General features: G+C 38.2%; 1 protein-coding gene across 1 annotated transcript in view; it reads left to right on the top strand.

Moving 5' to 3' along the window:
• LOC107555981 (kinesin-like protein KIF21B) overlaps positions 1-20,858 on the top strand; it is a 104,770-nt gene extending 83,912 nt beyond the window's left edge. The window contains exons 22-34 of the mRNA XM_016238946.1: positions 1,168-1,228; positions 1,325-1,373; positions 1,544-1,743; positions 1,880-1,954; positions 3,050-3,163; positions 8,766-8,804; positions 15,584-15,720; positions 16,266-16,446; positions 16,527-16,691; positions 16,810-16,927; positions 17,810-17,980; positions 19,383-19,582; positions 20,825-20,858. Of these exons, the coding sequence (XP_016094432.1) occupies positions 1,168-1,228; positions 1,325-1,373; positions 1,544-1,743; positions 1,880-1,954; positions 3,050-3,163; positions 8,766-8,804; positions 15,584-15,720; positions 16,266-16,446; positions 16,527-16,691; positions 16,810-16,927; positions 17,810-17,980; positions 19,383-19,582; positions 20,825-20,858 (1,544 nt within the window). The remainder of the gene's footprint in view (positions 1-1,167; positions 1,229-1,324; positions 1,374-1,543; positions 1,744-1,879; positions 1,955-3,049; positions 3,164-8,765; positions 8,805-15,583; positions 15,721-16,265; positions 16,447-16,526; positions 16,692-16,809; positions 16,928-17,809; positions 17,981-19,382; positions 19,583-20,824) is intronic.
• Positions 20,859-25,122: the final 4,264 nt, after the last annotated feature.

The following is a 25,122-nucleotide window of genomic DNA, read 5'->3' as shown; positions in this document are numbered from 1 at the left end:
AGTCGACTAAATTGTATGATATTTAGTCGACTAAAACTAAAACAATTCAGTTGACTAAAATATGACTAAAACTAAATGGCATTTTCATCAAAAGACTATGACTAAAACTAAATCACAATTTGCGGTCAAAATTAACACTGCTGGAGAGTGACTATTAATAGTTATAAAAAACAAACAAACTTGAGTTTTTGACTAATGCCAAAATGTTCAAACGAGGCAGGTCCACTTTTCCTAAAATGGCTATAACTTTTCAATGGAATGAGATATTTACTTCAAACTAGATGCGCACATGTAAGACCTCGATCTGAGGTCACATGAGAAAAATCATGGAGTCTGGCCACTGTGTGGTGCTATAATAGGACAAAAAAAGGGCTATAACTACGCATCAACTAGCCAATGAATTTCGAGCATCTTTTAGACGGAGTTAACAGAGGCTGATCAGAACAAAACTCAGTGGGTCTGTTTGACTCTCGGCCCTAAAGGTCTGTGAGGAATTTGAAAGAAATCGGCCACTGGGGCTCAATCACATTTTTCAAGTGTCTAAATGATTGTATATTGCGTGACTTTTCACACATGCACACGGTATTCATATCATATGATAGGCCTCCTAATTCTGAATAACTTTGCCTCAAGAAACACTGCTGTCAATTAAATCGTCTGTTAATCATTCAAGATTATTTTAAAAACGTACTTTCGCAAACTAGTCCTAGGTTTTTTGCTTACCTTCAAGAAAACCACGGCAATACAATTTTCTGAACTCTCTTGGTCAGTAATTGTCAAAAAAAGTTTGAACTTTACACTGGTTAGATATAACAAGGTCGTTTAGAAAATGGGCCTGGCCAAATATACCCAAAAGCCTATGAATCCCAAACTAAAACGGAAAACCTCATGAAACTAGGTGAGCACATGCAGCATATGATTCTAAAGATGCATACCAACTTTTATGGAGATTGTGCTGTAGGTGGCGCTATAAGACTTATACAGGTAACAAAAAAATACTCTATTTAATCATTGTTTTTTATGTAGATACAGTCTTCCTAAATAATACATAATGCCTATTTTTGTATTTGCTTAATTGCCTTAACACGCTTGAACACCGGTAATCGCTGCTTGCAGCTATATTTGTAATTGTGGTGTTAATTCGTCATTGTTTTATATATTCCTCAGAGAATGGCTATGCTAGCACAGATGAGGATGCGTCTGAGTTCAGTCAGGCATCAGAGGGCGGGTATGAATACATTCTTACAGTACATTCACAGATGGTTATCATGAAATAATCTATACAATCTAAATTTGAACCTCACTGCTTAACTTCCTGCTACAGTTTTTTCCAGATGAAGTTGTCTGCGAGTCAAGATGACTTTAAGATGAAGGTAAAACTTAAAATTAGTGTCTCGGCGTTGATCGAGTAGTATTTTATGACATGGCTATATTGAATGGGCTCATCAGCATTGGAAAGCAGCATTTAATTTCTGTTCTGTGTGTTATAACCAGCAGGTGGCAGTGTAGTATTTTGAAATATTTACTGCATTTCCTCTCACAGGTTGAGCCTCGGCTATCTGCACAAGTGAAGGCGGTGTCAGCTGAGTATTTGGGCCCGATCCTGGACCTCACCTCCAAGAACATCACTAAGTCCCTGGCTTCTCTGTCGGAGATCCATGAGAACGGCCTGGTCCTCAAAGAGGCCTATTCCAGAGATCTGGTGTCTCGAACCATCAGCCTGCCTGTCAGAGGACACACTTTGTGAGTGGAACTGTCAGGCAAAACCCTCTCGTGCTGGAGTAAATTATATTCCGTTATATGGGATCAGGGTGGGATGAGAATTTTGGATTCTGTCTTAGTTATTTTGAACATAACAATTTCTATGCTGATGTTTCAGCCCAAGGCAGTCCAGAGGATCTGACACATCTCCCTTAACAAGGAGGCAGTCATACGACCGAGGCCAGCCATATAGGTAACTTCATCACCAGAAATCTGCCAAATAATGCTTCTAGTTAAGGTTTCAAACTGAGATCTGGAGGAAAAAAGACAATTTATTACTGAATTTATTTCATTATGCTTCCTAAAGACAGGACAAAAATCGCAAAACTAATACTAGTCATACTAACTCATTTTATTTCGTAGGCGGGCACATTTTTCAGTCTTATTGTTAATGTGAAAAGATTATTTTGCAATGTACTTATTTGTTGTATCTTTGTGTGGTGTTTTCATGTTGCTTTAACTGACAAATAAACGAACGAACGAACGAATGAATGAATAAATTGAATGAATGAATCAGTCAGTCAGTCAGTCAAATTAATCAACAGTACAGTAATAAAAATACATAAATGTTTTCCTTCAGCTTTATGTATCCAAAAGCAAAAAAATATTTTCTTAAACATTGTAAAATGACAATGTAAAAACTAATTATTTAGTTTTGCAAACAAAAATATATAGTATAAATCTGCCTTTGTAAATGAAAATATAGGAAATGGTCCATAGATGGATGGATGAATGAATGAATATATACAGTGTGTGTGTATATATATATATATATATATATATATATATATATACTGTGTATATATATACATACATACATACATACATGTATATATATATATATAATATATACATTTTGTTTTTCACCATTTCTATTTTTGTTCATGTTATTATTTTGTCATCAATATTATGCTGTAAACTGCTTTAGTAAACATGTTAATTTTAATGGTACTATACAAATAAATTTGACATGGGCAATTTGACATGACATTTACTTACTCTCAAGATGTTCCAAACTTCTTCTGAAAACAAAAGAAGATATTGTGAGGAATGTTGGCAACCAATAGTTGATGGTAGCCGTTGACAACAACTTGAGTGTGAGTAAACGATGACAGAATTGTAATTTTTGGGTGAACTATCCCTTTAACATACTTAAAGGTGAAGTGTGTATCAGGTTAGCTGTTGATATGTTGTGAAATATTAGGTTTCGGTATACTGTTACACTCTTTACTTTAATCAAACATGCTGTTTTTTTTTTGTGTGTATTGTTTTTCTTTTTTTATGTCAGAAGTCTAGAGGTAGGCTACACCCCTCCTTCTTCCCCTCCTCTTCGAACACGCAACGACCGCAACGTCTTTTCCCGGCTGACAAGCAACCAGAGTCAGGGCTCAGCTCTCGACAAGTGAGTTGCACACAAACACACACAGACGGCATGAACTATTTATTATCTTGATAAAAAAAAAAAATCATCAGAGTTTGATTTACTTTAGGGTCTAATTCTTCATCATACCTGAGCATGGGATTTTACATAAGCCCACATGTTCTCTAGGTTTATTTAATTGCTTTCATTTCCACCCAGCTAGTTTTTTTTCTCCTTCAGCTATAAGTAAATGATTATGCTTTCCGTCAGGTTACTTCGAGGGCTTCATTACAGTATTTTAATCCACTAGTTTGGTACCTCAGCTTTAACCCTGTGTGTGCCGCAGGCAGTATCGATCTCTAATTGCAGTCGAATGGTTAGTATAACTCAAAGCCGACAGCAGAAGCTACTGTCAGTTCTTCGGCTCTTGTGAATTCTCATTATAACACCACAAGTGGGCACATTAGGGTAGAATAACCAATTATTCCACCCTCTGAAGATGGGTTTTGTTTGCACTTTCCTTCCATAATTGAATCAGCAGTGTCTGATATTGCCATAGAGATCTAAATTGGTCATTTGATGCGCCTGTCAGGGATTTATCTCATTATTTCTCCAACCCCTTGAATATTGCATTCCCCAGTGTGTGTGTGTGTGTGTGTGTGTGTGTGTGTGTGTGTGTGTGAGAGAGAGAGAGAGAGAGAGTGTGGGATAGGACACATATGGTAGCAGACTGTAGATTTCTCTTAATGTAATTTTCTACCAGGCCGCACCATTCCGTAGTCTGATTACAGCGTTTGGCTTGCTATCCATCCTGTTCGTAGTCATACAACCACCTTTAGCACAGTAATTTTGTGTTCTATGTTAAATTATCATAATTAGCACTATTCGCTAAGGCAAGCATCATTATTACTGTAGCTCATGCTTAGAATTAGAGATTTGAACAAACCCCTGATGTTGCAACCCTTCCGGCATTATTTGTGAGCGTATGTGATGCCGCAGATCTTGCAAACTTATTGAAGAGAAGCACGCCATTACTTTTATAAGAGTTTAGAATTGAAATGGGTGCAAAAAATCCTAAAGTTATGTTAACCTGTTAACTGTCGGTTCCACTTTTTGAACATAGACCTGAAAATGAAACTTAAATGAAATTTAAATTCTCCAACTTAAGTTATAACTCTTGAGTGATTTGAAGTGATTTGACTTAAGTTTGGTCTCTTTTTGAAGAAGACCCTTGGTAGAAAAAAGAAAAAAGGCGAAACCTGGAAAAAATTTCTGAGTTTCTGAAAACAAAATGTAAAAAGCAATATTTTATATAAGATATATATTTTAAAAAATGTTGAGCTCTAAAACTACCAGAAAATCAAAACCAAAAATTGGAACGAGTCGTGTTCCAAATTTGAGGTTGATATCTCCAAAAATGAGCTTTCAGTAAGGTTTTGTTTGGGAGCAGTACCAAACTTTTCCATTGGATGACCACCAGGCACCATTAGTGACCATATTTGCATATATGGTTTGAGTGATCTGAAACATGTTTTTCCATACTTTTTAAAATATTGATGACGTATACATCATATTCAGAAGTATTATGGGCAGTATGTCAGTATTTGAGTTGAATTCAGCCTCTAACAAAAAGACATGTTGCAAACAGAATCTGTCAGTTTTTCTTTATATTCAAAACATCTTTAGACCTTTTTTTTTTCTCAAAAAAAAAAATAGATGTCATCTTTTGAAATATTGGCATGAAAATGAGGTTTTTACCGATTTGTTTCAAGATTTTACATGAGTATTGCTGTTTCAAAATAAAAGTCAGAACTCGCTTGCTGACTCGGAGTACTCTTGTTGCAAATTAATAAATTATGGTTGCTCTGTAAAGTATATTGAAAATCAGTCACAAAATATGACAGCTAGAGTCTCTAAGCTTTCAAGTCATAAACAGTTTGTCAAGATTAGTTTAGGTTTAGGCGAAGATATTGCGGTTAAATCATGTAATAACAGATGGGTCCACCGGCATCATAAATGTTAAGTTGAAGTATTACTAACATTATTATTATTAATAATTTAATAATAATAACAATTTTAAGTCATCCCCCCAGTGTGTGTGTGTGTGTGTGTGTGTGTGTGTGTGTGTGTGTGTGAGAGAGAGAGAGAGAGAGAGTGTGGGATAGGACACATATGGTAGCAGACTGTAGATTTCTCTTAATGTAATTTTCTACCAGGCCGCACCATTCCGTAGTCTGATTACAGCGTTTGGCTTGCTATCCATCCTGTTCGTAGTCATACAACCACCTTTAGCACAGTAATTTTGTGTTCTATGTTAAATTATCATAATTAGCACTATTCGCTAAGGCAAGCATCATTATTACTGTAGCTCATGCTTAGAATTAGAGATTTGAACAAACCCCTGATGTTGCAACCCTTCCGGCATTATTTGTGAGCGTATGTGATGCCGCAGATCTTGCAAACTTATTGAAGAGAAGCACGCCATTACTTTTATAAGAGTTTAGAATTGAAATGGGTGCAAAAAATCCTAAAGTTATGTTAACCTGTTAACTGTCGGTTCCACTTTTTGAACATAGACCTGAAAATGAAACTTAAATGAAATTTAAATTCTCCAACTTAAGTTATAACTCTTGAGTGATTTGAAGTGATTTGACTTAAGTTTGGTCTCTTTTTGAAGAAGACCCTTGGTAGAAAAAAGAAAAAAGGCGAAACCTGGAAAAAATTTCTGAGTTTCTGAAAACAAAATGTAAAAAGCAATATTTTATATAAGATATATATTTTAAAAAATGTTGAGCTCTAAAACTACCAGAAAATCAAAACCAAAAATTGGAACGAGTCGTGTTCCAAATTTGAGGTTGATATCTCCAAAAATGAGCTTTCAGTAAGGTTTTGTTTGGGAGCAGTACCAAACTTTTCCATTGGATGACCACCAGGCACCATTAGTGACCATATTTGCATATATGGTTTGAGTGATCTGAAACATGTTTTTCCATACTTTTTAAAATATTGATGACGTATACATCATATTCAGAAGTATTATGGGCAGTATGTCAGTATTTGAGTTGAATTCAGCCTCTAACAAAAAGACATGTTGCAAACAGAATCTGTCAGTTTTTCTTTATATTCAAAACATCTTTAGACCTTTTTTTTTTCTCAAAAAAAAAAATAGATGTCATCTTTTGAAATATTGGCATGAAAATGAGGTTTTTACCGATTTGTTTCAAGATTTTACATGAGTATTGCTGTTTCAAAATAAAAGTCAGAACTCGCTTGCTGACTCGGAGTACTCTTGTTGCAAATTAATAAATTATGGTTGCTCTGTAAAGTATATTGAAAATCAGTCACAAAATATGACAGCTAGAGTCTCTAAGCTTTCAAGTCATAAACAGTTTGTCAAGATTAGTTTAGGTTTAGGCGAAGATATTGCGGTTAAATCATGTAATAACAGATGGGTCCACCGGCATCATAAATGTTAAGTTGAAGTATTACTAACATTATTATTATTAATAATTTAATAATAATAACAATTTTAAGTCATCCTGCAGCCCCCTGTTTGAGAACCACTGTTTTTAGATCCTGAAGAAATAATAATCCAGGTGTGTCTAAACTTTTGACTAGTAGTGAATGCATTAAAGAGGGATAACAACTGATAAAATCCCCTTTTGATAATGCTAGAAAAGTAATAATAATAAAACCTATGGTAAAATTATGTAGCAAATACATTGCCTCTTTGAATTGTCTCCAAATATGGTATTGTCTCAACTGAAAAAGACAAACCAAAATTGACTAATCCATGATGTATTGAGGTATTATTATTATTATTATTGGCAAAATTATTGATGGTTAAATGCCATAGTGAGTCAAAAATGCATATGGCTACTAACCCCTTTTTTGAAGATTCTTTTATTTAACTTATGACCAACAAATATATACATGGATTTGCTCACACTCGCATACCTGTATTAGATTTATGAGAAATAAGTGAAATATTAAGTATTTAAATGCCATTTTTCGTTTAATTTTATTTGTTTATAAAGTACCTTTTAGATTGTTCACTACAAATATTATAAATTAATGTGTTTTTAAAAAAGGGTCAGTTTGACCCCTTTCTTACAGTATTCAGGGACCAGAATAACAGGCTTTTTGGACTAGCAACTGCATAGCAACATAATAACAACCACTCTGAACATCTTAGCAACCACATCGCAATACCCTTGTGACATTTTTAAAGACGTAACATTTTTGTCTACGCTGGTTGTCATATGGAAATTTTGAACTCCTTTTTATTTAGAACTTAATTAGACCCTTTCTCACCTGTTAATGTGCATGTCAGTCACTGTCAGTGCGTCGGTCTCAGTATATACGCTGTTGCGTGATCTTAATTATTTTAGCCCAAGAGACCCTTCTCCACTTGATTTCTGATTGGTCCCTAATGGGCGGGACTGACTTGATTAGACTGGAATCCTGACAGCCTTTAAGTCTTTGCTCGGGTTAGCACAGAATAACAAAACCGGACAACAGACGCAAGACATTCATGCAGGCCAATATTAATAGACCTTCATCAACATTCAAATCAGTGTTGGTGTCAGCGAATTGAAGTGTCCTGTCAATTGGTCACACTCTCATGAATCAGTTTCTCAAATAAGCATGTGTGCATGTCATAAGTTTCTTTGCTTCTAGTCTGACTGAGTCAGTGTTTTAAAGTACCGTGACTCTTCATTTACATTTCAGCTAATCAAATGCGATCCGAGGGACTGCCAGTTGTTCATGTTGTTTTTCTTTTGACTCCAAGTCTCTGACTTCATTGACCAGTGTCACTGATCAATAGAAAATAGCTGTTTTCTGTTTTAATATAATTTTAATGTAATTTATTCCTGATGCAGAACTGAATTTTCAACAGCCATTACTCCAGTCTTCAGTGTCACATGATCCTTCAGAAATCATTGTAATATGAGAACTTATTATTAATGTGCTGCTTAAAATGTTTGTGGAAACAAAATATTTTCAAAACTATTTCTATTGATGAAAGGAAACCACTTATGTTTGTATATCATTCATATTTTATTCTGTGCCCATCAGCAATCATCCTATTTCACATAAAAGCACTTAGTATGTGTGAGCGATGATTGCCACGTGCGGCTTTGAATCTCATGTGCGTGCATATTGTGTCTGTGAATAGTGGGAGCCGTTTAGCCTAGAGTGCTATAGTGTTTCAATAGAGATGCTGCCCAAATGAAAAAATAGTATTGATAATATGTCTCACTAAAACGCTGGCCTTTTTTATTCGAGTCATGTTTAATTTTGTTGATAGTCACTATAAAAACAGCTCAGATCAAATAGCCGAGTGAATTGAGACATGAAGTATCCATTACAACAACACAAGCTCTGGGAATACATCATTGTGAGGCTTCTATATATGGATCAGAGCTCAGGTTTGGAGTGGGCTCTTCCTGTTAACATTGAGTCTTAATACCAGTAACCCTACCCGATGAACTCTGCATTGCCTTCCTGCTAACTCCTCCCCCTTTGATCTAGCCCCACCCCCTGCTCCCGCCTGCTTCCTGAAAGGCTCCTCCCCCTCCCTATCTGTCTTCTACTGACTCTTCCCACCTTCCCCTAACCCAACTACCGTTTTGCCCTATAGGTCGGATGACAGCGACTCCTCTCTCTCGGAGGTGCTCAGGTAGAGATCTCTGTCTGTCATTCTGTTTCCTGTTGCCCCGCCCGGCCACACCCCCACCGGGTGTGGTCATGGCATGAGCATGCATGCACCCTTTCCATTTGCGTCCTGTGCTGTGAACTCTGTGAGAATTGAATGAACCTTATGGATGGACTTGTTTGAATAGCTTTAACAATCTTGAAGGTTCAGAGGAAGGAAAACCGATTTCGAAATGCAACTTTTTATATGAATGTACTAGCTTAAATGCCACAAAATCATTTAATTGATCATTTCCTGCCGGGCTGTTTGGAAGGCCCTATTAAAAACCCTATTTGAGTCTCGCAACAGCTCTGGACTGGGATCAAAAGGTGGCGTCCCACTAGCCAACTCAAAACGATTTTGGTCTGGAGTGTCACACCTACTGGCATTTTTGCCAAAATCTCGATGCCTTCTGCCAACAATATTTTTTCTCTGATTCCTTGTCACAAATTGTCGAAATTACCCGATCTGACAGAAAAAAACTTCAGTAGTCGCTCCCAAAGCCATGAGAGTCTGCCTCACCAACTGAACAGTATATTTAAGCAGTCCAGAAGTCGTCGGCAGGGCTTTTAACTCAGGGTTAACACCCACTTGCTGAGACACACCCTGTCTCTTGACTCTTAAGCAACTATGTAAATGAAGCTTATAAATGAAAATCGACTGAAAAATTGGCTAGTAAGATGCCAACCGAACTTGTTAACATGTTGAGTAAATTTTGTCTTTTTGTCCTTTGAACTACCAGTAATCTAATTTGCTTTTGTCCCCCCGCAAGTTTCTTCTGGTCTCTGTTGTAAAGACTCCAAGAAATTGGTTCAGACAAACCCCACAGGTTCAATTTTGTATGTTGCTCAATATTCTTTTCTTATCCAATATAGCGACACTGTGATTTCTCTGCACCCCATTATCCTGACAGCACGATTGCAATTTTCTCGTTTCTTTCGAGTTGCTCTCGTTATACCATTAGAAGCTAATGGCTCTATGATGGAACATGGAGTGCTTGGAACTACTCGGTCCCAAATTTCCTTTGAGAGACAAATCTGTTTAAGGAAGGAACCACAGACAGCTGGCTTAACTTGTTCACCAAGTGAGCCACTGGTGATAAACTATCCGCGAATGAAACAAAACAGCATGATGATAAACTTCACGCTATGATGCCTTAGTATTTTGGCTAAATTGTCTTATCTGAAGCCAGTGTAACTGGGCAGTTTGGACTTGAGTGTTTTTTTTTTTAGATCAACACCCTCTTTGATCAGCACAAAGCTGAGTGAGTCAGTAGGGAAGGCTTTTATTCTCTGAACCACAGCGGTCTGCTCTAAATCCCGCTATGGGAATGTTCAGATAAGGTTCATTCATAACAACTCCCCCTTCGTTTATCCATGAAAAGCACAGAAACTCCATATCCTGACCTCCTCAGGATCCCCCCACCCCCATCTCCACTTCCCTCTTTTCACACTCCATGTTTTTCTCAGAACATCAGATTTCTTTTCTTTCAACCCAGTGGAAGGGTCCAGAACCGTGAGCTCACTCCTCATTGGTTATGTGCTGCATGAAGGTGTGGTTTTTAGAACATCAATTCTATTTTTTTCCTTTCAAATTTGCTGTTGTCTTTTGTTGTAATGTTTTGGTTTTCGCACTTGTGTGAAATGGAGTGTTTACTTTTATGCGTTTTTAGTATCGCAGGGCTTGCATGTCGAGTGTGTGTAGACTGATTTTTGGTTTATGGCAGTAATGTTCATAGCACAGCATGGCACTATATCTGTATTGACTGAGTTTGTTTGATTGACACTAAGTGAGGAATAAAATGGTGAGCATTTTCCTTAACTCTTCACACTTTTCTAATTCCTCACTTATCGGCTCAAACGAGCAAAAAATTAAGCTGCATGGTGTGGAGAAATTACGTGGTGCTCATTATTGAAGCTTGCCAAGGCAAACATCACTGTTACTAACTCCCAACTGGAAACCGTTTTGCCTGGTGGGCAATAAAGAAGGCAAAAAAAATTAAGAAAGCATTTAGAGAATTTGCGGTGTCTTATTTTGACTTGATTAGCAAACACCCAGGATGACAGTGTCCAGTGTCCACCTAGAGCACCTTAAACACCATGACGATGAGTTTTGCATGTGCACATGTGTGTAGATATAATTTAGATGGGGAAAAAATCTAGTTGCATATACAATTTTAGAATGATAATGATATGCAAACGCAGCTTCAGTTAAATGCTTTATTCTTTGATTGAAGTTCGCACACACGTAAACTACTTTGTAGATACTTATGTTTAAACTCCTCTCACAGTGTTAGTCCGGAACTCGATCACCATCAGTTCCTGTTCGCCGGACCTCCCTAGAGTTCCTCTCACTTTAGAGAGCAGAAATGTGCCAACAGCAGCCTCTCGCGTTTCATCTGTCCTCAGAGAGCTGGGATGTCCCAGTTTCCTCTTTAATCAGCCATCCTCCTTCGCCTGCACAGAGGCTTTGACGGCTCCACCATCATTAGGACTTCACAGGCACTGAGCTGGACAGAGGCTGATCTCAGCCCTCTGGAGACCAATTTTCCTTCATCCCAAACTCCAGCTTAATTTCCGTCTCGCTCGGCCAGCAGGAAGGAGCGTTCGGAGACTGGGCTGGTCGGGAACGCCATGTCAGCCTTAAGGGGAAGAGCCTCATTATTTTTTTTAGGGGAGGGAAAGCTTGTTTAGCCCTGCCAGGTTGCCAGTGTATGTGGGCTAATTGGCAGGCACAACTGGAGTTACAAGGCTTTCCTGGCAGCAAAAATTGACGCCAAAAATGAAAATGACTGTTTTTGAAAAGTAATGCCTACTTTTGTTTGATTTAGTTTTTCTTCTGACAGATTACTTCCACCTGTTTACTCAAAGAAATGACTTCTCCGATTTCCAGGAGGGGTCAGTACTGAGCTAAAATCACCCCCACTGTTATGACTGACATAATGCATCCTCTGCTCTGCACAAGTGGGAGCATGGGAAAATAAGACAGAAATAAGACGAGAGATGAGGGATCAACCCCAAAGTCATTTTACTTGTCTTGGTCCCTCAAGTACAAGTCCTAGAGACCTTGAGACCTTAAGTTTTATTTTTGTTTCCTGAAGTTCTGGAGCAGCTTATAGACGAATCCTTTCTTCCATCAAAACAACATGTGTGTTTAGCACATCTCTCCTGCGATAGAAACCCTCATTTAGCCCGTGGCAGTGGTCCATCATAAATCTGACCAGAAATTCGGCTTGCCAGCTGTCAGTAAACGTTACATCCATTTGCAGTTGGCACTGTGGTGCTGTTACGATGGATGTGGAGATTGCGGTTTTCAATTGCACACCAGCTTGCCTGCGCTATTGTTGGGGGAAAACAGAAATAGCTAGTGGATGCCATCCAAGGCGAAACATTGTTCGCTCCCCGATGTGATATGAGCAACCATGACAGGTGTCGTGTGATGGTGATGCCAAGCCTGTCAGCCATTAGACAGACCACAAAATGGTGACATCATAACACGAGTCCCAGCATGGTTGAGAGCAACCGTTCCTTCATCGCCTTTGTCTGGCTGCGGTCTCGATGCTTGACAGACGGTTTGACGGCATTCATACTGGTGAAGAGATTTGAAGTGTCTTTTGGGAGCTTCTGGGAAACTGTGGTTCCTAATTGGGACCATCTCACATAAGGCTGCCAGGAGGAAGAAGTGCTGCCTGGCTCCTGCAAAGAGTCTTTTAAACAATTTATGTGGATATAAATAAGTTTAAAAAGCCCCGTGTTGCTCTGCATCCTCAGAAGCTGTAGGTTCCTTTTCATCCCTGCTTGAGTGCAAGAGTTTCAGTCGATTATTTGCAAATTATGTGCTGCCTCAGCGCACGTGCATAAGTCAAATCTACTTTCTGTTCTCGTGCATATCAACTCAGGCTGGATTATGGACCAGGCCAGTGGGGCAAGGGGCCTCCAAAGCCTCAGGACATGCGACAAAAGAAACTAAACACCGAAGCCCTTGAGGTGTATACACCAAAGGGTCACATGTACCAAGAGGTGCATAGAATGCATTCTTAAAACAAGCGAGCGTTGTGGTTAAAATTTATATAAATTATGTTATTTAGAAAATGACCAATCGTTTTGCTAGATAAGACACTTATTCCTCAGCTGGGATCATGTAGAGCCCTTTGAAGCTGCATTGAAATCGCAATTTGGACCTTCAACCCGTTGGTCCCCTGTTGGAGTTCATTATATGGAGAAAAATCCTGGAACGTTTTCCTCAAAAACCTTAATTGATTTTCGACTGAAGAAAGAAAGACATGAACATCTTGGATGACATGGGGAGACAGATTTTTATTTCTGGAGTGAACTAATTCTTTAAATAATATTACCTTGGTGCTTAAAGTTAGGTTAGCTTAAAGGTTAGTTCACCCAAAAATGAAAATTCTGTCATTAATTACTGACCCTCGTTCCAAACCCGTAAGACCGTCGTTCATCTTCGGAACACAAATTAAGATATCCGGACCAAGGCTGGATTATGGACCAGGCCAGTGGGGCAAGGGGCCTCCAAAGCCTCAGGACATGCGACAAAAGAAACTAAACACCGAAGCCCTTGAGGTGTATACACCAAAGGGTCACATGTACCAAGAGGTGCATAGAATGCATTCTTAAAACAAGCGAGCGTTGTGGTTAAAATTTATATAAATTATGTTATTTAGAAAATGACCAATCGTTTTGCTAGATAAGACACTTATTCCTCAGCTGGGATCATGTAGAGCCCTTTGAAGCTGCATTGAAATCGCAATTTGGACCTTCAACCCGTTGGTCCCCTGTTGGAGTTCATTATATGGAGAAAAATCCTGGAACGTTTTCCTCAAAAACCTTAATTGATTTTCGACTGAAGAAAGAAAGACATGAACATCTTGGATGACATGGGGAGACAGATTTTTATTTCTGGAGTGAACTAATTCTTTAAATAATATTACCTTGGTGCTTAAAGTTAGGTTAGCTTAAAGGTTAGTTCACCCAAAAATGAAAATTCTGTCATTAATTACTGACCCTCGTTCCAAACCCGTAAGACCGTCGTTCATCTTCGGAACACAAATTAAGATATTTTTGATGGAATCTGAGAGCTCTCTGACCCTCCATAGATGGCAAGGATATTTCCACGATCAACACACAGAAATGTAGCAAGGACATCGGTAAAATAGTCCATGTGACATCAGGAGTTCAACCGTAATTTTACGAAGCTACGAGAATACTTTTTGTGCGCAAAGAAAACAGTAATAACATAAGTTATTCAGCAATTCTTCTCCCCGAGTTGCCATCTTCCTCCATTTTGGAGAGTGCCCCAGAATGTAATCAATGTAATCAGCATTGTTTACGTTCAGCATGTGCACAATTTCTACTGAACGTAAACAATGCCGATTTAATTGATTACTTTCTGAACTCGGGGAGAAGAATTGTTGAATAAATTATTGTTTTCTTTACTATGTTTCTGTGCGTTGATAATGGTAATATCCTTTCTGTCTATGGAGGGTCAGAGAGCTCTCAGATTCCATCAAAAATATCCTTTGTGTAATACATTTTTGTTCCGAAGATGAATGAAGGTCTTACGGATTTGGAACGACATGAAGGTGAGTAATTAATAACAGAATTTTCATTTTTGGGTGAACTATCCCTTTAACATTTCTGTCAATTGCAGCCTTTGGGGTCTAGAGATAAACGTTACTTGCACCACACAAGAGTCGAGCATTCTTCTGCAAAACATATGGAGGTTGAAGATGTCTTAAAATAGATCCACTTTCTGTGCCACCCTGCAAAGTCAGCAGTGACCAACTGAGCGGCTTTGAAATGCGGATTTAAACTTCTGAACCAAAGTCCACAACTCACAGAGGACTTTGCTGCAGTTTGCATCAGTCGAACAGGCTTCCCTTTCAAGTGTGCATTCGGCTTGGCTTTGCAGTCAGTGTGACATCAACGTCACATGTATCGGCTCCCCTGCTGCTTGGCAGTGGTACACTACGACAGGACATAATTAGCACCTGCTCGATATATGGAGTCTGTTCTATTGTTTTCACTCATGTTCGTCTGCCTGGCTGATGGCCGGATCCTGTGTGACACAGCTAGAGTCTGATAAATCAAATTAAATATCAGCACGTTGACAATGAACTCCAGTGAGAGCGGCCGAAGCATGGGGGCCTGGAGTGTGCAAGGTTCAACCGCCGGATCTCACAAAGTGGTGGACATGAACAATTCAGTCTGCCCATTGAATCAAGTCCACCTAGCAACTTCATTGGATGAAAGAACTTTTAATGACTACTTTATTCAATGCCTGATAAGAAATTCTGCAAAATCTCTTTGATGCATGTTGTTTAAAATTAAAAATGGTAAATTAATGGTAAATTACAAATTCTGTATATCATTATTTGGTTTGGTAGCATTGCATAGCATGTTAGCTTAACCCGCACGCTAATTCTCGTACTCTACATATAAACACTGTTCAGTGGCTGCACAAACTTGACAATAACCTGTAATGAGGTTAATGGATTGGACCTTCTTCCTGTTTCAATTTTTTTCTTTCTCTTTCTATTGTCCCTCAATCTGTTGTTCTTTCACACATTGATGCAAAAAAAAAAAAAATCTGCTTTTTTTTGTCCATCCGCGTGGAACAGATGGCACACGTTGTATTTGAACACAAACACGCTTTGTTGTGACGTCCTCCTTTCCACCTGTTCGACTAACCTCACAGACTTCTGCACTTCACAACTGTGTTTTAAAATGCTGCTTGTCTTTGTGCAGGGGTGTAATCACTCCCACAGGTGGGCTGAAGGGGGGCAGGACGGCCCCTCTGCAGTGTGTGGCGGTGGCTGAGGGACACACTAAACCTGTGCTTTGCCTGGATGCCACGGACGAGCTGCTATTCACCGGCTCTAAAGGTATCATTTTTTTTCCACTCTGAACCTGTGAAAGGAAAACATAAGCACAAACACATGAACCAATTTGAATTACATTTTCTCAAGGTCAAAAGCCCACTGCTGTAAAGAAGGCTAACTGTGGGCAGCTCAACAGAAATCTTGTGCACCTTTATACATTACTCGCAGTGCTTCAGTTATTATTCATTTACAAGCTGCCAGCATTACATCCTGAAACTGTAATCATAAATGCATATTTTGCATTTTGCAAATTATGTTTTTGTTTTTATGCTGGAGGGGCTAGCAACCTTTTGGACATCGAGTACAAATTTTAGCTTTAAGGACTTTTAATACATCGAAGCGACTGAACATTTTTTAAAATTAATTTCTAAACCTAATTAAATCGAAATTGTATGTAATTTTAAGCATGCTTGACCTTTTTGCCATTGGAGATGTGTGCCTAAAAGGCAAAATATGCTTCCGTTTTTTACTTTTGGCTCAAGGATGAACATGATTGGCATCATAAACATGCATAGTGTAAAATGAATTTTTTAATACCTGGTATTCAGATCGAACCTGCAAGATGTGGAACCTGGTGACTGGACAGGAAATCGTGACCCTGAGAGGACATCCTAACAACGTTGTGTCTGTCAAATACTGCAGCTACTCTGGCCTGGTCTTCACAGTTTCCACCTCATATATCAAAGTATGGGACATTCGCGATTCTGCCAAGTGCGTCCGGACGTTCACGTGAGTATATTTTCAATTAGCATTTAGCTATAGCATCTGAATGCACCTAGTTTAGCAAATTTCAACTCGTCCATCTTTAGGTCATCGGGTCAGGTGGTCTCAGGCGATGCCTGTGCTGGTACAACCACTCGCACCATCACTACAGCCCAAGGAGAGTACCAGATCAACCAGATCGCCCTCAATCCCTCCGGATCTGTGCTGTACGCCGCTGCAGGCAACACTGTCCGCACATGGGACCTCAACAGGTGCAGAGTTCATTCCTAAGTCATTAGCATTTATTGATGAATTCAAAAATCTACCAAGTGAATTGGCTGTACAGAGTTCATAACCATGTGCATATTCTGTTATATTCTTTGTGTGCAGAATGCAGGCCACTGGGAAGCTGACCGGACACATTGGGTCAGTCATGTGTCTTACAGTGGGTTATTCTGGAGGAGGCAAGGATCAGGTGATCACTGGATCCAAAGACCATTACGTGAAAGTGCGTTTAACCATTTTAGTTTATTTCCCTTTTTATATAGGTCTCTGTTCTTCATGTTGTCATCTAGGATATAGGTTTGACATTGAGTGCTATGTTGTGTTTAAAATATTTGCATCAAAAGCAGTTATAATTTAGAAATAAATGGCCATTTTCTACCTTGTTTTAGACTATGGTTTAAACCATCATACATAACATCTTTGCATATGAAATAAGTATTATGCATGTGGAGCTGCATTTTACTAATCGTGTAAAGTGTGGATTACAGTGCTATGTTTACAGTACATTTACTCCATCAAAGGTTCCTTTTAGCACTTTGTTTTGGCAGCACTGGGCATTGTAGTTAGTTTTGTTCAGCGCTAATTCACCCACTCTTGTGAATGCTCTCATCATAACCAAAAAAGTGCTGACACAATGTAAATTTGAGTTTCATTATGCTGATTTGGTGAGATAGCAGAACTTGCGCTGAACTAAAGTGACTGCTTCAGTGATTATAAAGGGATGACTCTTTGTTCGCTTTCTGTATATAATTTAATCACAATTTGAAAACGTTGTTTTTAATGCTAGTAAAATAATGTGCATGTGACTGTTCAGTAGATGGCTTGATTTATTGGCTTACCCTTGAAATAAATGATTTTGAGACAGATCGGCTAACCACAAGTCCTTACATATCAAAACAATCTTATAGCAGTCTCGTGCCAATGTATTCATCTCTATTGCATAATAAATACCTGTAGAAGTAGAAAACGAGTTGTTTTACAAGCAATAAAAGCTTTTTTGCACTAATAAGTAAGGTCTGAGTTCTGAAACTTGCCACATGCTTTTATAGTACAATGACCTCTTATGTCAAAAATTAATTCTCAATTCATGATCTTTTTAATGCAGATATTTGATGTTGCGGAGGGAACCCAGGGTAACATCGGACCAGCTCATAACTTCGAGCCCCCTCATTATGATGGGATTGAGTGTCTTGCTGTACATGGCGACGTACTGTTCAGTGGTTCCCGTGACAATGGCATTAAGAAATGGGATCTGGGACAGCAGGAACTTATTCAGGTAAAAATTACTATTGCATGCAAGCGTATTTTGGTCTTATGTTATAATGTGACATAACATAATTTACACACTGCTTGTAATGTATTAACTATTTGTGGTTATAATATTAATTCTTGTCCTCTTTACAATCATCATATTGTCAAAGCAATGAGCCTCATGTGGCAATCCCCCCCCCCCCTTTCCTTTAATTATTACAAAGAAATGTAGATTTCAATGAGATATTTTGATATAATTATTAATTTAAGGAACTAGAAAAAGAAAGAACTGTGAATGATAAGCTGTAAGTGCTTTAAAGAGTTTAAAGTGCATTAAAGTTAAGACGGCTTACATGACTGACAGCGACAAAGTTAAATACAATATCCAATACCGAAAAATAATATATACACAGACAAATGATGTTTCAGAGGGTAATAACCCAGCGTTTACCTATTGTTCCTGTGTCAATAGATGTAGGATGGCTTCATTTATCAGCGCCGGTTGACGTCATTGCAGTCTGACAGCTAAAAACAGCTAGTAATACGTTTAATTTTAATGGTTTCTCCAGCTGCTTATATTAGACAAGAACACATACCAAAGCTTCACATCATCCAGAGCTAAAAGGTCAAAAATAATGGTAGACTATTATAAGATGACATAAAATGAGTCTCCTGCAAGTCAAGAATATATGAATTATGCATTTCACAGGTAAATTGTATTGTAATAGTAATAATTAAAGCACAGTTTGATGCTGAAATCCAAAACGGAGGACAAATATCACCAGGAAGATCAATGTGGCATGATGGACGGAGATCTTTAATCAGTATTTACCTGTAAACATTTCCAGTTTTTGTCAGATTTTTAGACATGCAGATGAAAGAAATCTTTATTTAAAGCAATATCTTCACATCGGTCTTTATTTTGTTTTCATTACGCAGATTTTTTTGCGCCCAATCTATTAAACATATCCAAATCTTTATATTTTAAGTGATTGACAGCACACGCCACCTCTCGCCCTCAATAGGAAGACGTTTAAATCCCAATGCAGTTATCAATGTGTAAGCAGTGGGTTTATCTAAACACACACTTTACGTGCCCTCTCTGATTGCACAACTGGGTAAATTTGCCAAGATAAAGTGCTTTGGTTGCTCTTTTATGAGATTTTCCGTCCACAGGCCTGTTGGCAGAATCAGCCGAAGATGTTGGTAATAAAGTGAAACTCTGTAGTTTGAGTTTAAAATTTAAATTCGGCTTGTTTGTTGAAATCATTTGCAGTCTTATTACTATTTTGTGTGTAGTAAGGGTAAGAGGTTAACCCCTAAACTGAAGAAGTAAACTTCCACCCACTGTTTGTACTGCAGACCTGATGGTGCCATTTGTAGAGCAGAGCTGAGCTAAAAATGGAATGTCACTTGTTTCTCCTCAGCAAATCCCAAACGCGCACAAGGATTGGGTGTGTGCTCTGGCGTTTGTTCCCGGGCGGCCCATGCTCCTCAGTGCCTGCAGGGGGGGAATGCTCAAGGTGTGGAACGTGGACAACTTCACGCCCATCGGAGAGATTAAGGGCCATGACAGCCCTATCAATGCTATCTGCGCCAATTCCAAACAGATCTTTACTGCCTCCAGGTACGTGCATCAGGCAAGAGAGAGTGTTCAGAAAAAGATTAATTTACTAGTGATGCATGATTCATGGAAAAATCGTTCTTTTGGTTCTGTCTTTTTTTTTAATGAACTGGTTTGCAAATCAGGCTGGACAGTTTGTTCCAATCTGGTAAACAGAGCCAGTTGGCAATATATAAAAATAAATGATAGCTTACAGTTGCAATGAAATCGAAGTAGCGACAGATCCTTTCTTCCATACTGTGAGGTAAATATGAGTGTAAAAATCTAAGGCAAGGACTTGGTTCTATCAAAAATAGCAGATGAACTCAAGTTTGCATACCAAATGTGCGTACCAAATGATTGGAGAAGTCTATATGAAACCAACATGAATACAAAGAGTACATTTTCCTGTTTTAAATTAGATTTATTGAAATATTTTTCTTGTGCTTTATTGTGGACACTCTTGGGTCATTGACCCATTGTTTGTTGTAACACATTGTTTGACAAAAATACATATGTTTCTTACTCAAGGTATAAAGGCCACATATTTCTGCATTTCTACATCACGTGACAGGCATGTACGGTGGGCGAGAGAGCTCAACACGCTGCAACACATGCAAATAGAAAAAGCACCAGCAAATTAACTAAAAAGCACCTTCATCAGTTTGACAACACATGCTGCAAATTCTCGCAACGCAACCAAATACAGAAGCGCGCTGCAAATACTTGCAACACACCAAATACAGAAATGCGCTGCAAATACAACCAAATACAGAAATGCGCTGCAAATACTTGCAACACACCAAATACAGAAATCTGTTATTTTGCTAATATAATTTATATATAAATGTGTATATATATTTAGTTTTACTCTATTTAAAGCAGCAAAAAGAATCTGTGTAAAAGTCAACAAATAATCACTTTTGGAACTGATTAATTGACTTCTCAATGCTATGAAGAGAGTAGGGACATATACGGCTGTTTATGCCGGGTTTAGCGGTTGACCAGGCCATTTTCAACGTTGTCGGTCAATTCGAAATTGATTCTGGCAGCTACTGGCAGTCAGAGCAGATACTTGAGCAAAGGTGTGACAGTTCCTGAAGGTTAAAGACAAGCCGAGCGGCGGCGTTTCGAATGCGCTCGAGGGGACGTGAGCTGCAGAATGTCTGAGAATAAACTACACCGCTCAACTGTGTCATTTTGTTGCTGTCAGTTATTTCTCACACTTTCAGTTGTGTGTCATCTCTCTCTATGTTCATCTTCCAGCTCTCTCATACTTTGCACCAGTTTCGTTTCATAGGCCAACTTCTTTTCAGGTGTTTGATCCCACATAACTTTCCCTTAGCTTTTTCACTTCAGGCCAGTAAAAGAGAAAATAGTACTAATTAGACTCTATGCATAGTTTTCTTCCAGTAGAATAATTCATGAGATCTTGTTCATTAAATCAAGTGAGAAAATCAGTATCTGTTATCATCTTCACACTGCAAAAGTGTAATAAAAAAATAAAAAAAGACCCTGCAACATAGTGCTTGGTAAAACTGAAGGAGCTGTTATTTTGCTAATATAATTTATATATAAATGTGTATATATATTTAGTTTTACTCTATTTAAAGCAGCAAAAAGAATCTGTGTAAAAGTCAACAAATAATCACTTTTGGAACTGATTAATTGACTTCTCAATGCTATGAAGAGAGTAGGGACATATACGGCTGTTTATGCCGGGTTTAGCGGTTGACCAGGCCATTTTCAACGTTGTCGGTCAAACCGAAATTGATTCTGGCAGCTACTGGCAGTCAGAGCAGATACTTGAGCAAAGGCGTGACAGTTCCTGAAGGTTAAAGACAAGCCGAGCGGCGGCGTTTCGAATGCGCTCGAGGGGACGTGAGCTGCAGAATGTCTGAGAATAAACTACACCACTCAACTGTGTCATTTTGTTGCTGTCAGTTATTTCTCACACTTTCAGTTGTGTGTCATCTCTCTCTATGTTCATCTTCCAGCTCTCTCATACTTTGCACCAGTTTCGTTTCATAGGCCAACTTCTTTTCAGGTGTTTGATCCTACTTAACTTTCCCTTAGCTTTTTCACTTCAGGCCAGTAAAAGAGAAAATAGTACTAATTAGACTCTATGCATAGTTTTTCTCAGAAGTGTAAAGCAGTATTCAGAGTCTGCTGAGTGGGCATTTTGAGAGTCTGCCCATGTAATAAGCCCAACTCATCAGGGGATTAAGTTTAGTGACATTAGCAGACAGTTTTAGGCAGAACTAGATGTTACCTCAGGCTCAAGCATCCGATTGAGTGGCAACGATCCCCTGAGGAGAGTAGAAAAGACCCAGTTTCATGTTTTTGGACATAGTCCTGGTACGACAAACAGAATTTCAGACTATCTATCACTGGAATGTTGGATGAAAATTTGGTCACTTTGTTTAGCCCATTATTATTTTCTATATTATGGCTACCATATAACACTTTAAAACAGAAGTGTTAAAGAATTTGCACAGCATGCCTGGTCCAAGTTATCTTTTTTTTTTATAAAAAGGAGCAGTTCACCGAAAAATGAAAACTGTCCTTTACTCTTCATCTGTACTTTTTCTTCAACGAAATAAGACATTTAGCAGATTGTTGTAGCTGTTCTTTTTTCATAAAATCAAGGTACATGGAGGAAGAGCTTTTTGAGCACTAAAAAACACCATGAAAACAGTATATAAAAAAATCACACACACACAAAAAAATATTTTAAAATGTAATGTTATTCAATTAAAATCATCTGTTTCACCTCTCATTCTCGTCTGTGTATATCCAAGTATGCCATTTCTCACACAAATCTGTCATTTGACTTAGAAAAAAATTGGAATATAGTGCACAAGTAACGTGGACTACTTGTATGACTTTATTTTGTCCTGTCTCTCCCGGCCTGAAGCGCAGGGCCGCTTTGCAATACGCCTTACGCCTTACTGTGTGCAACATCATGCCATCGCCAAACGCTGCTGTTAAATCCCTTTTTTTGGGGAAAAAACAAATGTGTTTGAATGGGGTGCTTTCTAGATACCTGGCAACCCAGGTAGGCAATTAATACGCAGATTAGAAAAGACATTTAAGTAATAGAGAAAAAGAGGCTGAAATTAAAGGCTAGACAGAACAATCAGTCATTTTAGAGCCGTTCTGCTGTAACACCGAGTTGAGCTGACAGTTAATTGATATCCATGAGCAGGTGAAATGCAGCGGGGCATATATACATACACACACACACACACACCCACCTACACAAACACACACCAATAAAGGTTACAGGTGCCTTTTATCGCATTAACTCCTCCCAAGGAATGTAAATGATTGTACAGAGTTTCTTTCTTTTTGTTACACATGCATGCAACCAAACTTGATGTAAAATATTTGACTGTAAATACTGTACATATTTTATTTAATGACCGTTCAAGCATTCCTTCCGAGAAATAAACAAACAAACAAAAAAATCTTTGGTATGTTTTCATTTCATTTTCACCCATGGTAGGAGTTCTCAGTAGTGTTGTGATGTTTTCTTGCCGTTTATCTCTCAGATAGAATTACGGTTGAGTTCCTTCCTGTTTCCTGTCTGTGATGACCCTGAAGATATGATCTGTCCGTATAGAACCACCGGCTTGCTGTCATCACACACCGTGTACTACTGCAGGGTGAATCTCATGAACCCATCAGCTCACATTTCACCACAAAATCTAAAGAAAAAAAAATATTTGCATCCTAAACTTAATGTATGCAATTAGTACATGTATTTATATTTGCCTTTATAATATATGCAGCATTTTATAGAATATTTATCAATTGCCAGCCATTCAAAATTAGGTGTGTATTCTAATGCATTACTGCATACTGCATTATAATATATAGTATAAACCTACTGCACAAAAGTTTAGTTTTTTTTTTAATGTTTTTGAAAGAAGGCTTCATTTAGTATGTTCTTAATTTCATTTCCCCCCCCCCGTTTTACAGCTGAATTTTCAGCATCATTACTCCAGACTTCCATGTCAAATGATCCTTCAGAAATCATTCTAATATGCTGACTTGATGCTCATTTATTGCAAATGGTGAAAACGATCATGCTTTGATGAATAAAAAGTTCAGAAGAACAGCATTAATTTGAAATAGAAATCTTCTGTAACATCATAAATGTCGCTGCTGTCACTTTTGATCAATTTAATGCTTCCTTGCTGAATAGATCGAAGTACTATTTTTGTCTGTCTGTCTGTGTATATATGGAATAATAGAATATTATATTTTACACACATATATATATATGTATATGTGTTTGTGTGTGTAAAATCTAAAATGTAAATATTTACAATTATGATATGATATGGACATATTCATGATGGTTTTTGTTATATTCATGTCACAGATGATACAAATAATGTCTGCCATTCAGGTCGTGTACAAACCTTGAGGGGAAAAACCTTATTCATCATGTTAACTGTCATATTTTCCTGGCTAATGGTGACAAAAGACTCGGATGTGAAATTTCTAGTTGGGATTGATCGAGGTTTCTGTTTCCCAGTGGATGTCTCGGAAAATGTCGAAGTTTGAACTTGCAAAACAAAATGGTGACAAAAACATATTTGTAACAACTTCATATTGCCTGCGTTTGAATACCGACACAGCCGAACGGCCCCTGATGTTGTTACAGAGCGCATGGGGAGATGAAGCTTTCCGGAAACCCAACGCAATTTAAACAGTAGTCATACATCTTCATTTCACGTGTAAATCGTCATCATTAACTGGTGAGGCTGTGCTTGTCTTCCTTTCCTCGGGAGGACTGTAGGATGATGATGGACGAGTGGCATCAACGTGTGATTGAGGCGATACGGCCCTAAACGTGCACACGCTCTTTTAGACCGTTCACAAACATCTTCCATCACAACCTCCCTTTCTCGGTTTAATCTTCAAGCTCAAGGAGCTGTTCATCCCTGTGTCGATCCAGACCCATGACTTGCTTTCCACTGTGTGCGACACAAATGGAGAAATGCTGAAGAATGTACAGGCCACTCATATACAGTGATGAAAGTGAACAGGGTTATTGAGCTCCAAAATGATAACAAAAGTGGCATAAGCAGTTTATGTGACATATGCAGTATGTTTCTAAATCTTGTGTGTGTGTTCTGTTTAATTTGACAAAAATATTCAAATTTTGTCAATATTTCTTCATTATATTTAGTTTCACTGACTAAAATGGGATGCATTTCTGTATGAATTTAAACATTTAACAAAAGCATATGTGAAAACTGTCCTTGAGAATTAATTTTACACAATTCTAGTGTGCTGTTACAGAAATGTGACTTTCTGACTAGCATGTAACTTAGTTCAAGGTCACGTATACAATAATACAATTTTCCTAGTCAGATATTGTACATGAAGGGCATCTCAAGTCATATTTATGACTGAGAAGATCATTTTGACACCCAAGTTTTTTCGATGTATTTCTCTCGATGTATTTTACTCCGTAAATACAGCAGTTAACTGAAACGTTAGAATCGTTTGCAAAATTGCTATTTAGATAATGCGGTGAATGTTTACAA

The sequence above is a fragment of the Sinocyclocheilus grahami genome, unplaced genomic scaffold, assembly GCF_001515645.1.
Source record: "Sinocyclocheilus grahami isolate Dianchi unplaced genomic scaffold, SAMN03320097.WGS_v1.1 scaffold552.1, whole genome shotgun sequence".
NCBI classification, from domain to species: Eukaryota; Metazoa; Chordata; class Actinopteri; order Cypriniformes; family Cyprinidae; genus Sinocyclocheilus; species Sinocyclocheilus grahami.
This window is presented reverse-complemented; position numbering and strand designations above follow the sequence as displayed.